Source organism: Podarcis muralis, chromosome 9, assembly GCF_964188315.1.
Source record: "Podarcis muralis chromosome 9, rPodMur119.hap1.1, whole genome shotgun sequence".
NCBI lineage: Eukaryota > Metazoa > Chordata > Lepidosauria > Squamata > Lacertidae > Podarcis > Podarcis muralis.
Window position 1 is genome coordinate 23952158 of NC_135663.1, and position 14411 is coordinate 23966568.

Genomic DNA, 14411 nt, shown 5'->3' on the forward strand with positions numbered 1-14411 from the left:
CCTCTGGACAAGACAGAGATTAGTGCCAAGGAAAGCTTTCAATCGCAGTCATGCATTCAACTCTGCTTAGCTAAAGTGGGAGGGAATGGACAAGGAGGGAAACTGGATTCTTAAAAGAGCAACAAGTTGGTGGGATGGGGTGTAGAAGAAGAAATCAAAAAGCTGGTGAGCTGGTTTCAAGGTCATGAGTGAACCCATTGCCCAGAGAAAGACGTATTTTTCTGTATATAAGACGCCCCCGTGTATAAGACGCCCCCTATTTTGGGGGACTCCAAATTAAGAAAATGGGGGGAGAGTGCCAAAAGTTAAGCTTTTGGGGGGGAGTATTGCCCAGACAGCATCTTAAAAAGCAGAGACACCACCTTGCCAATAAAGGTCCGTATAGTTAAAGCTATGGTTTCCCCAGTAGTGATGTATGGAAGTGAGAGCTGGACCATAAAGAAGGCTGATCGCCGAAGAATTGATGCTTTTGAATTATGGTGCTGGAGGAGACTCCTGAGAGTCCCATGGACTGCAAGAAGATCCAACCTATCCATTCTTAAGTGCCCTGAGTGCTCACTGGAAGGACAGATCCTGAAGCTTAGACTCCAATACTTTGGCCACCTCATGAGAAGAGAAGGCTCCCTGGAAAAGTCCCTGATGTTGGGAAAGATGGAGGGCACAAGGAGAAGGGGACGACAGAGGATGAGATGGTTGGACAATGTTCTCGAAGCTACCAGCATGAGTTTGACTAAACTGCGGGAGGCAGTGGAAGACAGAAGTGCCTGGCGTGCTCTGGTCCATTGGGTCACGAAGAGTCGGACACGACTAAACGACTAAACAACAACAACAACATTGCCCAGACTTGTTGGGTTTTTTGAGGGGGGATTGCCCAGGACTGTTGAGCTTTTTGGAGGGAGGATTCCTGATAATCTCTCACCCACCAGACAAATGCAAGGAATCTCAAACCTCAACAAAGCCACCAATCATCTGCCTGGTCACCACTAGCACCTGCCAATCACCCGCCCAATTGCTGCAGCGACAGCCAATCTGCAACAGCCCTTGCCGCAGTCACCAATCACCCACCCGATTGCCACTGAGTATCTCCTGCTTGCGGAAGCAACCAAGCGCCCGTTCCCACACTGCACTATCTGTGTATAAGACGACCCCTGATTTGTAACATAATTTTAAAATAAACTATCTTCGTCTTATACACGGAAAATTACGGTAATTGCTGAGTGTGTGGCCATATTGCCTTCCATGTTGTAGGAGGGTTTCCTATGCTACCAGTTAATCTGAATGATACCATTTTATGCCATAATATTAACCCTTATTTGAAACAAGAATAAACCTGGAAAGATATAGGCTTATATAGGTCATAGAATCATAGAGCTGGAAGGACCCTGAGGATCATCTAGTCCAACCCCCTGCAGTGCTGGAATATGCAGCTGTCCCATAGGGGGATCGAACCTGCAACCCTGAGTATGTACTTCTAATTTTTTTAAAATGCTTTTTAAAACAAAAATAACAAGAGTTAGCCAGGGCATCTTTGTAGTCAAGCGACAGATTTTGTTTTAAAAAATAAGACTAATCTAACCAGTTAATCAATCCAACTTTGCAGCCCTAATCATGAGATGGATTTTGTGGGTTTGTTAGAGATCTTTTATTCATCTGTGAGTTTCTGAGGCTTTTGCACAACCACAGAGGAAAGAGAAGTAGTAAGCTGAGATCCTCCTAATTTTTTCCAGAAACTTTGCTCAAGAAAAACAACAACACTATTTTGCTTATTCCAGCCAGGAGATTTCCAATTCACATCCTTTTGACATAATAAAATAAATTGCTAATAAAAAGTATTTGCAACAAAAATTGTTCATTTTAAGCTGGATGCTTAAGAATAGCTCCAGAACTGCAAGCTGACAAAGGTTTATACTTCTTAGCATTCACTCATCTCTCCCCCACCCTTGCTTGCAAGCTCCTCTGAAGTAGTCAAAGACTGCAGAGTTTCTCATCTACCCAGAAATGACAACACAAACAAAACACAAAAGGCGAAGTTACAAAATTCAGGGCGGAAAAAGACTTTTCATAGTAAGCAATGTGCTTGGATTGTGTCATTATATAGTTTAATCACTAGGTGGCACTGCAGCAGAATCAGGAGTTTTCCTGTTGCTGTTCTGTTCTTCCTGGAGAGAAATGATAAAGTTTTTGTACAGCTTCCAGGCTAGTGTGTCCTCTAAGCTTTTCCATGGTGTGCTGAATACTGCCCAAAAGATTTTTATCTGGTATCTAACATTATTTATTTATTTATTTTATCTCTTGTGAGTCTCCTTGGGGGCTTCTTTTTTTTGGCTGAAAGGCAGCACAGAAATAAACATTAACATAACACATCAGTGCCACTACAGATGCAGTCAAGCTCTTTCTTCTTTTCTGGCACATTACATTGCAAATCAGACGTCAGGTTTCAGAGAAAGCTTTAAACCAGGCATGTCCTGTCCAAGGCCCGTTTCGGGGGCCTAATCCGGCCCGCCAGTCAATTTAATCCAGCCCCCGTGGCAGTATATGTCCTGGGGTAAAATCCTATAAAAAAGCTCAACAACTTTGGGGTAAAATTGTAGAAAAAGCTCAACAACTTTGGTCGGCCCTCAAACGTGTTCACTTCATCAAATCCGGCCCTCTTTGAAAAAAGTGTGGGCACCTCTGCAACCATCACACTCACAACATTTTTTCAAAACACTTTAAAATGCAACATTATAAAATGCACAGATTACAGTGGTACCTCGGGTTAAGCACTTAATTCGTTCTGGAGGTCCGTTCTGAACCTGAAACTGTTCTTAACCTGAAGCACCACTTTAGCCTATGGGGCCTCCTGCCGCCGCCCCGCCGCTGGAGCACGATTTCTGTTCTCATCCTGAAGCAAAGTTCTTAACCTGAAGCACTATTTCTGGGTTAGCGGCGTCTGTAACCTGAAGCGTATGTAACCTGAAGCGTTTGTAACCTGAAGCGTATGTAACCCGAGGTACCACTGTACTAGCAAAAGAAGTTTACCACCCAAACCCTCTGCACACCAGAGTGCAAGTATGACAGCCAGCAGCTAATCTGAACAATTGCCAGAGTGAACAAGTGGTAAACATTTTCACCTTGACCACAAAAAGGAGGGACATGCACTACAGATTATGCTGCAGCTGGAGGGAGGTATGTTTCAAAAACATGTGTGTTCCCCCCCCCATCCCTTGTTATCCCAAACTTTTAGGAGTTTGCTCTACACCAGTATATCCTATTTAAACAATGATGCACAGCTGTGCCACTCCAGTTCTGGGTGTTTAGGACAGATTTGGAAAATTATTTGCTTTAGGTTGCTGTAAGGCAAATCAAGCAAAGAAGCAAGATTCCCATCCTACTGGTAAAAATTAATAAGGTTTATGAGCAAGGTTGTTTTCCAAAAGACTGATAGCGTTAGACCTAAGCCGCTATGCACTGATCTTCCCCAATGATTTTAGCAATCAGGATTTCCCCCAACCCCACTCCTGCAAAAGTATCTGTACTTTTCAAACATATCCTTTGCTATCATGTAGGTAATAAACCTATAGGCTGAAAACACAATTTCCTAGCTTATTGGACAGCACCCCATAAAAAGCTTGTTTATAAAGGAGTTTCAAAAAAATATATATCAGATTGAGACCAACAAAACATGTCCATAAAATCTTTACTGACTGGGAAACTATGTTCAGACAGTTGATAACCATATTGGCTTAGCAGCTGTCTGTTGTTCTGCAAGTCATTTGTGCTACAGAAACAAATCTGGTACCAATGTCTTCTAAATGACCTACAGAAAATGATTAAAGGAAGAGTTGTATTTTATTAGTTGTCTAAAACACACTATTGGCAAATGGTTTTCTGAGGTCATTGAAAAACGCGGCATAAATTAAGGAACATTTCTTATTTTATTTGCATCCATGACTGAAAACAGTGTTTACAGGTTTTGTTCAGCTCCTTGCTTTCATTTTCTTCAAACGCACATCTCAAAACCACAAGGGAAAGCATGTTCACATGCAAAGTTTTTGGAAAACACAATAAACATGGCAAGTAGTGAAGGGGTCAGGCATGTTATCTGTTTCCATTGTAGTGAACAGAATTTACCCAACCCCTGTTCCAGATTGCAGCCCATAGTACGAAGCGTTGAAAATATGCATCGGCAGTGCTCTTCCAAGAATAAACTAGCATTTTAGGAATGTAAAATGGAGATAAGGGAAGTCTTGAAAAGGAAAGCCTGAAAGGAAGATGCCAGAGAACCAAAGGATGGAATTCTCCACACAAAAACACTTGCATTGCCCAAGTATCAGAATCCTTAAGATTATAGTTTTCTGTTTTGAGTTTTTGCAAAGCTCTCTCTGCAGTTATTTGAGGCAAACACCTTTTTAAACATATATATACACACACAAAGGGTATGATAGCTAGCTAACATTGCAAGACCCCACAGCTTTGACGCTATGAGTTTAGCACCATTTTAGTAGAATTTCCCTGGACAGAAGTCCCAAGTAGAGTTTACTATCCTCACCTTAGTCCAGTCTTCTCCCCTAGGCTGAAGAGTCCATCAAGTGAGAGACTCTTTCAAAATACAGATAGGACACAGATTAGAAAAATCATCAAAAGAAGTGGCAAGATATCTTTCACCTGAATCCTGGGATTAATGTGTTCTGCCTTCTGCATGAATTTTACTCACCACCCCAGCTAGCAAGGTAAATGGCCTAAAAGTAAATGGACTTTAAGCAATTAGGAGGGACCAGAAGTGAAACAACCTCAAAAGCTTTACAAAATGTAAAATGGCAATAGGGTATAAAAAAGCTTAATCCCCACCAATAAGCAACTCAAATATTTCTAAATCGCAGATTGAAAGAAAGCCATCTTTATAGCACTGCACGTCATGCCACAAAGCCATTTGCTCAGTCAAGGAGCCTGCCAAAAGCATGTTCCCTTCTCAGTTGTTTTCCTCAACTCCATGTAGATCAGACGAAAAACATTGGAATAAGAAGAGAACCCAGCTCTTTCGGCTTTGGCCACGATTCAACCTGTTAAAGAGCACTCATATGACCTTTGAAAGAAAGGGAAGAGGAAGAGATGGCGCAACAAGCCCCTTGAAGTGTAAACAGGAAGTATCTGAAGGACCTCCCATTTAAGGCCTTGAAACCAAACTCTGGAAATTCCTCACAGCGCAACCACCACACAAGGGTTTTGGAGTGTAGTGGTTGTCTCCGAAGGAGGCCGTATTGACAAACGAACATCAGGGAAATCAGTCGGGACGAACTAAGAACAAAAACACAACTCGTTATACCTCAGTTGGTCCAGCATACATCATGGGAGAAGGAAATATGGCCACCACAGTCGTTTCTGGGTTCAATATCCCTTCCTCCAGGACTGCTGCGTGTTGTTTCATTCGCCATGACAGAGGAACATCATCGTCCTTTGTCCAGCCCCCCAGAGGATGCAAAAGGAGGACTGGGCGCCTGTAACCTCGACCCAGAAGCTGCTTATGAGTATCTTGCATTAGCAGGGCATGTCCGCTGTGCACAGGGTTGCGCAACTGGAAGGCGAAGACAGCGTCTAAGGGGAGAAAGAGAGAGAGATGCCAATATGCTTGACGGTTATTAATTCAGGCAGAAGCCGTCAGCGACAAGCAGCCTGCAATGTTCTATAGGCCTCAGTTTCAGACCTTGCACAGTCTATCATTTGAAGAAAGGCTTCTCTCCCAATGCAGCTGGGAGAGGAGTGGGTGGGTGACAGGAACCCTGCCAGACGACTGAAGAGAGATACGTCAACACAACTGTCCGCTTGCCTGTGCCAAGCATTTGAGAGATCAAAGAACAACGTTGCTGCCATGAACACTACTACACAGGGCTTCTATTGGGAATATTTAAAGTCTCAGCCAGTGGCTGGCTGCCTGGCATTTTCTACAATCATATGACATTTCGTCAGCGCTATTGTCACCTGCGTTTGGCGCCAAGGATCCTTCAAACGGCAGCCCAGCAGCACAGGGCTGCCGCATCTCATCACTGGTCATGTAATGTCTCAATGCTGCGAACTGAGCGATGAGAGCTCTGACAGGGATATTTAAATAGCTCTCAATTAGATAAATGGCTGAAAATAAAAGAGTAGCGAAGCCAAGAATCAAAAGAGGCTTGGCCGATCAACATATTCCCTTGAATCAAGGGAATTTTTGTATGCATTATAGGCATGCCACAAAAAACCAACCCCAAATTAAACACTCATTGCTACAGGAGCAGCAAGTTCCCCCTTGCCCTAAACATGTTTTAGAAGTTATCAAAACTGGCAAGAATCAGACACTACATGGGGCAAAGCAGGGGAAGAGAAAAGATGCTTCTCCCTTTCATAATGGAGTGTGTGTGTGTGTGTGTGTGTGTGTGTGTGTGTGTGTTTTCCCACTTCAACTTCGCCACGCATGGAAATCTCTTTCCACATGACTTGCTATCACTGGACTAGAGCCTCAGTTTTCTTAACCCAAGTATAACAAGTCCTGTTTCTACTCATTGCTCATTTTTTTACTACAGAAAAGCGCAGCAGCTCATTTCTCGTGTTATGTTTGGTTTTACAAACAAGCTACTCAAGATCTGTAAATGTCAAGTTGCTTCTTTTTAAGACAACGGAAGGTTTTAAATTCCATTACCTAACTTCTAGCTCGGGGCAGCTAATGAGACTCCATGCAGATGGGACCCCACTTCCCATCAACCCCAGCCAGCTTGGCCAGTGGTGAAGGATCATGGGAGCTGTAGTCCAAGAACATCTGGAATGCCCCATGCTGTCTACTCATAGCTCTAACTGATTGAATGAGCTGATCAATTTAAGTAAAACTAACAGTACAGTAGCAAAACTTTAGGTCCAGTATATTCTAGATAATGTTTTCTAGAACTACTAATCATTACTAGAAGTTCCTTGCCACTGCAAACATATCCACAAAACTTTTTTCTATTTTTTAAAAAATAACTTTATGGACTTTTTGGAAAACTAACACACAAAACCCTTAACAAAAATTATTGTGAAAATACAGCACAACAATACACAATCAGCAGTCTAAAGACACAGAACGACAAAAAGTCTGGATGTCTCAAAAAAAAACAACAGAATTTTTCCCCTTATTTATGTAGTCAGTTGTAAATGAGTCCTTGTGTCTCGTTCATGAGCTACCCATATTTTGTTGTTCAATTTCTCCATCGGTCCAAGCTCCTTTCAGCCAATTTGATAAGGACACCCCTTCCAAGTCTTTCCCAAACCGGGCCAACAGTGGATAAGCAATGAGCGATTTAAATAAGATATCTGAATTCTGACTCTGAAATATATTTAATAAAGCTAACTCAGGTGAATGAATTACCAGTTATAATTATATAACTCTAAAAGTACTGTCTTCCAAAAACCCAACCCTTTAGCACAACGCCTTCACATATGCTGCCATGCCCTTTTGCCCTATTAAAGAAAGCTGCCATGCCCTTTTGCCCTATTAAAGAAAGCTGCCATGCCCTTTTGCCCTATTAAAGAAATATCTCAGGGCCAAAATAAATTCAAAGAAAAAAGTTCACCCTTAAATATCAACCTTACCGATGGAGATTTAACCCGCCTCTCTCCCATATAAAACCAAAATTAATTCAAGCTTGGGGTCCTACCTATTATAATTTGGTTATTTCAAAGAAGAACATGGGTTTTTATTTTTCCCCTGCCTCTGTTTTCAGCCACCTTCCCCCAAGCACCCTTTTGAGAGTTGTACAGGAGGCTGCTCTCACTATCCCAGCTAAAACAGCACAGAACAATTAGCTGCCAGACTATTACTGCTTGGTCTGTTCCTTATTTCTCTAACACGAAACACAAAAATGGAAAACAAAACAAACAACCTAACAGGCTGCGGATTTCTCAACTCGGCTGTGAAGCTAGCAAAACTATTCCCAAAACTAATTTTTCAGAAAAACTGTAATACCTTTCATCGCACTCTGAGTCCCCTGTGAAACACATGTGGTTTGTTCCTTTGCAAGGACTTTTTTTATTGCTTTCACAAGAAAATCTAGGACAATTCAACAAAGGCAAAACAGTCGAAGTACTGAGAGAGATCATGGGATTCACCACACACTGGGATTTACCTGGCAAGTCTTTTAAAAGGTGCAGCAAAACTTGGGCACACATCACCAAAGGTGTTTGAAAAGTTGTTACCACCACCGATCACTTTTTGGAAGGCAAGCAAACCATTTCAGAACTACTTTGACCGCAGTCCTTCGCTACTGCTTTTTTAGGACTGCAATCACAGAAATTGTGTTTTGTTCAAAACAAAAAGGGAAAATAAAGTAAAATCCCACTGGTACTGTGCTGCCCTTTGCTGAAAGAGACATTGCTAGTGAGTTTCTGGGCAGCGGGAAATGAATTTCTCTGTCTCTCGCTCTCTTTCACACCACCCCTCTTCATGCAATAACTTACCAGCATTCATGTCTTTGAACTTCTGCTTTAGTTCAGCAGGTGTGAGACGGTATTGGTCAAGGCCATCATTCCAGTAAATGCGATCAAGGACTTGGAGATCACCCCCCACAAGCCAATCCCCTTGTTCCATGACCATCTAGGAAATTTAAGGAAGGGAGATGTTTCAACAGCATGCAACACTATTCCTGCAATTTGTCTTAGCTGTTTTTAATTCTGAATTTCAGATTTGGGGATTGGGCACTGCTATCAATGGCCAATAGTTACAATGACTGAATTCTGCTCCGCTCTCAGAGAAGAAGAGGAGGAGTTTGGATTTGATATTCCGCTTTATCACTACCTGAAGGAGTCTCAAAGCAGCCAACATTCTCCTTTCCCTTCCTCCCCCACAACAAACACTCTGTGAGGTGAGTGGGGCTGAGAGACTTCAGAGAACTGTGACTGGCCCAAGGTCACCCAGCAGCTGCATGTGGAGGAGCGAGGAATCGAACCCGGTGCCCCAGATTACGAGTCTATCGTTCTTAACCACTACATCACACCGTCTCTCAGCATACCACTTAAGGCCACTTGCTGGGAAGGGGAGTAGCTGGCCACTATCAGAACCAAGATGCCTTTGATTGATCCAACAGGACTATGGCATTTAAACAAGCACCTTGAATTGGGCCCAGAAACTGATCAGGAGCCACTGTTGACGCTTTAAGACTAGTGAAGGTGGTGTTTGAGATGCCCTCACCTAGTTCGCAACAGAGCTGCTATATGCGCCTGGCGCCATCACGCCAAGCTATACTTCACATATTTATTTTCATGCAACTTTTCCCAAAATAACGTTTTTTTTTAAAAAAGCTCACAAATTAAAAAGAAAACATATACAAGGGAATTGGGGTGGGAGAAATGCAGAGGAAGGGGATCAGTTTGACAATGCCGTAACAAAAATGGTGAGTTGGAAACGGGCCTTTGTGTCCACTTGGGGACAAACTGTTGGTGGTTTGTTTATTTATTTACTGCATTTATATCCCACTTTCTTCTCCAAGGAGCCCGAGGTGGTATACATGGTTCTCCCCCTCCTCATTTAATCCCCACAACAACCCTGTGAGGTAGGTTAGGATGAGAAGCAGCAACTGGCCCAAAGTCACCAAGTGAGCTTCATGGCGGATTGGGGATTTGAGCCCTGCTCTCCCAGGTCCTAGTGCGATACTCTAACCACTACGCCAGACTCTCTCTGCCTTCCTTGAATACTTGTTCTGCAACTCATCCTACAGTGTTGCTCCTCTGGCCAATGGCAGAGGCCAGACCTAGGGCAACTAATGGTTGGGGCAGAGCATTCGTTCTGTTGGTGGGGGACGAGGGAGACAACTCAGTTCCCCACCTGCCCCATAGATGGAGCAAGGCAGTTCTCTCTCCCCCCCCCCCACCGTCGTGATGTTTTTTTCCAACACAGCCCCACAAAACCCACTTTTGCCTAAGCATGCCTGCAGCAAAACTGGCATTCTACCCCGTTTAGGAATTTGAACTATGACCTGAATTAGGGCCATTTAACAATTAACATACCATTTTTTTAAAAAAAAAATCATTAACTTGAAGACTGGGCTCTAAATATTCTGATCCGGCTGAGCCAAGCCCTGAAGCAGAGCAGCCAGCTGTTTTCCTGTCATCGCTGCTGAGTAATTCATTTTGGTGTGCTTCCTCTATGTCTCTTGCACACAAGGCTACATTTATAAACCACAGGAGAGGACAAAATTCTCTCTGATCTTCCCTGGCAGACTACGGGGCTCATCCTAAATCTGTTTCTGTCACATATCTATCTATATATGCACACACAATCATCCGAGACTGGCTTCCACGCTCTGAATGGCCACAGAATGTGTCCACAAGCAGTCGGCTGTACCGAACGGGAGAGGGAATTTGCTAGGGAAGATTGGAATCTGGGCTGTGGTTTGCATATAGATTATTCCTCGCACTTCTGTATGGAACTTCATGAAGAGCTTCAGGTTAGCAAGCCTTGCAAAAGGCTACCTTGATGTAAGGGTGGTCCTTGCACGTTGTCCCCCACTGCCGGGCACAGCGTTCCTCTTTCCGGTGCTCGAAGAACTCTGGATTGCGGAGAATAGCCACACGGCGACCATCATATAGCAGAGCAAACGCTGTGCAGCCATCTAGTCTCTCCTTGTCTTCCGTTGTGGCTGTCAACACTATAGGCACTGACAGGTTAATGATTCCCCCTGTAGGGTGAAAAAAGAAGAAGCAATGCAATGGTAGTTGTCATCTAAACGGAAAAGCCATCCAGGTGTCCTGGCAAAAAACATGCTTAAAAGCCTAGTGTTCTGAGAGCCTGCCCTTTCCTAATGCATAGCAGGGCTACCTAGCCTTGGGTTCACTTGAGGTATAGGCCTGTCTCAGGAATCCTTTGCAGAATTTGTTTACTTCTCCATACTGGTATCTAGGTAAAGGCACCAAGGAACAGGTCTATTGTGGGTGCAAGTGGGAGATCCCTTGCCCCGAGCTGGAAGACGGAATCAAGTTGCATAAGACTCTCTCATTCTAACATTCATTCTCACTGCAAAGCAAATAGCAATTGCACTCTCCAAACACATGCGGCATTCGGGCTGGCTGCCATTGCAATGCTTCCTAGTTCTCTGGAAGAGTTGCAATGCCATCAGTTCACAGCTACACCAGCAAACATGCCTTGTGGAAAAACCCACCAACTCAACAGTAAAAACTTAGCGAAGTCCCAGCTCTTCCATAATTGAGTAGGGCACACGCGACTGTTCCCGATACTGTCCCTGCCATATTGGCTTGAAATTGCCTTATTGTCATGCAGTTGAAGCAAATAACTAATGCCTGGGGCAAAGAGACACATCTTTCCTTCTGGTGATCCACAAGATTGGAAGCTAAGAGATACCCAACTGCTGCAGAAAAGTTGGAAGCACCCACTGAAGCATTTTGAGAAAATATAAGGAAGTTCACATTTTGGCAGGGGTAGGTATAAGCACAGACACGCTTACTTGACTTATGCAATCCATTCTCCAGTATTACTTCTACTAAGGTGGTTAGCGACGCACATAAAAATGAGTGGGCATAATACAATAATCTCTCAAGTGTCAAGAGTACTATGGTAAAGTACATATATAACCATTCAACCACTTCGATCCGCAGAACTGGCACAGCCACATAGCATTTGTTCTGTAATAAATCAATCTTTCATTGAGGCAGTTCCTACACTTTGGAAAACACTGCCCTCCGGCATCAGGCAGGCCCCTTCACTTAGAACAGTGTTTCCCAAGTTTGGGTCTCCAGCTGTTTTTGGACTACAGTTCCCATCATCCCTGACCACTGGTCTTCCTAGATGGGGATTATGGGAGTTGTAGTCCAAAAAGAGCTGGAGACCCAAGCTTAGGAAACACTGACTTAGAAGGCAATTAATAAATCAATGTTAATAACAAGAACAGCACTCCAAAATATGAACCTACTGTAACAATGACAAAACTTATGCTCAAGCTGAAAAAGCTTATGCACATATTAATAGGGAGTTCCTACAAAATAAATCTGTAACATGGCATTTTTGTCTATGTCTTGCGAATTTGACACTCAACGGCCTGCTGCAATGCATGGCAATCCTACAACAATACATGGTTTGTTTTAAATATCCATTTCCTTACAAAGAAACGTTCTGCATTTATCACTTCAAGCTTCAACGATTGCCAGTTGATTTTATGCTTGCGGGAAGCTATTACCTGGAATTCTTAGAACTACATTTGTTTCCAATAAAGAAACAAATTTTAGTATACAAGGTTATAATATTTGTAGAGTAAATGTTTTGCAGATGGCTATCCAGGCATTTGACATATTAGCTCTTCTCTTACATGTTTCTCACTCCTTTATGAAACTCACTATGACCCCTGGTCTCCTGGCAGGTTCCTTCTTTTTTTTTAAGCTTTCCTTTCAGCAATGACATCTAGATAATTTTTTCTGGTCCCTACTAGTCCACAAAATAAATTAATAAATATGTGTGTGTGTGTGTGTATAAATATATTGGGACACGGGTGGCACTGTGGGTTAAACCACAGAGCCTAGGACTTGCCGATCAGAAGGTCAGCGGTTTGAATCCCCGCAACGGGATGAGCTCCCGTTGCTCGGTCCCTGCTCCAGCCAACCTAGCAGTTTGAAAGCACATCAAAGTGCAAGCAGATAAATAGGTACCGCTCCGACGGGAAAGTAAACGGCGTTTCCGTGCGCTGCTCTGGTTCGCCAGAAGCGGCTTAGTCATGCTGGCCACATGACCCAGAAGCTGTACGCCGGCTCCCTCAGCCAGTAAAGCGAGATGAGCGCCACAACCCCAGAGTCGGTCACAACTGGACCTAATGGTCAGGGGTCCCTTTACCTTTTTATAAATATATTTAAGCATGTGCATATGTGCATATATATTATATATGACAGGAAGTTGTATGTGTTGAGAGAGAGAGTGTGTGTGTGTGTGTGTGTGTGTGTGTGCGTGTGTGTGTGCGCATCTTACATGAATTTCACGTATGTGGTTTCAACCATACGTGATGTCATGGTCTGGCTGGATGTAGAGGAGAGGTGGGAGGCACCAGTTGGGGAACCTCCAAGGGAACCCCCTACGGCAGCGGTTCTCAACCTGTGGGTCCCCAGATGTTGTTGGACTACAACTCCCATCTTCCCTGAGCTCTGGCCTTGCTAGCTAGGGGAGATGGAAGTTGTAGTCCAACAACATCTGGGGACCCACAGGTTGCAAAAGGCTGCCCTAGGGGAACAAGGCTCAGAACCAGGGGATTGGGGGTGGGACAATGATGTAAGGTCAGAGAAAGAAGAGGGAGCAAACTGGCGGGGAGGAGATGTCGGAAGCTGAAGGGGCAACAGCGTTTAGTGAGCAGGAAGAGACTGTGGCAGAAGGCAGACCAGACTCAGAGTCAGGAGAGGAGGGGGACCAGGAAACAGATGAGACAGGCTGCTGAAGAATCAAGGGAGTCTCCCCTTCCTGTTGCAACCAGCCGCCCTGCTCCCTGGCACCCCATAACACAGAGAAAAGGGCAAGGGAAATATCAGTTGAGTGCAGGCGCAGTCTCCGATTGCTTGTGAAAAACCCTGGAGAGGAGGGTTTTGGTTTTTTACCAGTGGCCACATTTGCAAAAATATTGGCTTTGCACTGCATGGACAAGCCTCAAGGAGCCTGGGCAAAACTTTCCCCTTTTCCTCACACCCAGCTGAGATTCTTTCGAAGAATCTCAGCTTAGCATCACATTCAAACCAATGATTCTAGTTTAAAAACAAACAATGGGTAGTTTTAATAGGCTAGCTTCATGACTCATGGTTTGAAGTGGCTTATGAAGCTGACTTTGAATTTTTTACTGGACCTATGACAAACTATGCTTTTAAAAGGCTAAACCAGATGATTATCCAAAGCCCGCCCACATGACCAACATAAACTGATGCTGCTGTATGTAAATTTCAAGGTGTCTTACCATCAAGCAGGCAGTCAAAATGAAGGCACTGCAGGTATTCTCTCTCTCTCATAAAGCCATTCAGCGGTGTTGCCCAGCCCTCCGCCAGGACTTGTACCCACTGCATATCCAGCTAAAACAGGAAAGTTGATCATATTAGACCAAAGATTCCCCATCACTGCTTTACTGCATCGAGACGCAGCTGCTCAGAGTGATAAACAGAGACAAGTAGCCATTAACAAACAAGGGATCGATGTAGTTGCATGAATGCCACAGGGGTCAACAGTCAAAATCGGGACTGCAGAAAGAGAAGCTAACCAATTAAAACAGAGGCATAAATCTGTAAACTGAAGTGGAAAAAGGGAAATGCATAGCATACTGAAGACTTCAGAAACGTGATTATATTAAACTACCGGCTACTCAGATGCAATACAGATGCTGTAGGGGAAAAAATTACTGGAGACAGTGGCAGACTAGTTAGAAAGGGAAAATAGGCCAGTTCAGTGATATCAA

General features: G+C 43.7%; 2 protein-coding genes across 4 annotated transcripts in view; one reads left to right on the top strand and one right to left on the bottom strand.

Moving 5' to 3' along the window:
* RPL34 (ribosomal protein L34) overlaps window positions 1-14411 on the top strand; it is a 466563-nt gene that overhangs the window by 17947 nt on the left and 434205 nt on the right. The gene's annotated exons all lie outside the window — the stretch shown is intronic.
* The window catches only part of PAPSS1 (3'-phosphoadenosine 5'-phosphosulfate synthase 1), a 47433-nt gene that overhangs the window by 8788 nt on the left and 24234 nt on the right, over window positions 1-14411 (bottom strand). For all 3 annotated transcript variants that reach the window (XM_028743349.2, XM_028743351.2, XM_077933896.1), the window contains 4 exons: window positions 13920-14031; window positions 10456-10661; window positions 8446-8581; window positions 5306-5574 (listed from right to left, as the gene is read on the bottom strand). In XM_028743349.2, coding sequence (XP_028599182.1) covers window positions 5306-5574; window positions 8446-8581; window positions 10456-10661; window positions 13920-14031 — 723 coding nt within the window. The remainder of the gene's footprint in view (window positions 1-5305; window positions 5575-8445; window positions 8582-10455; window positions 10662-13919; window positions 14032-14411) is intronic.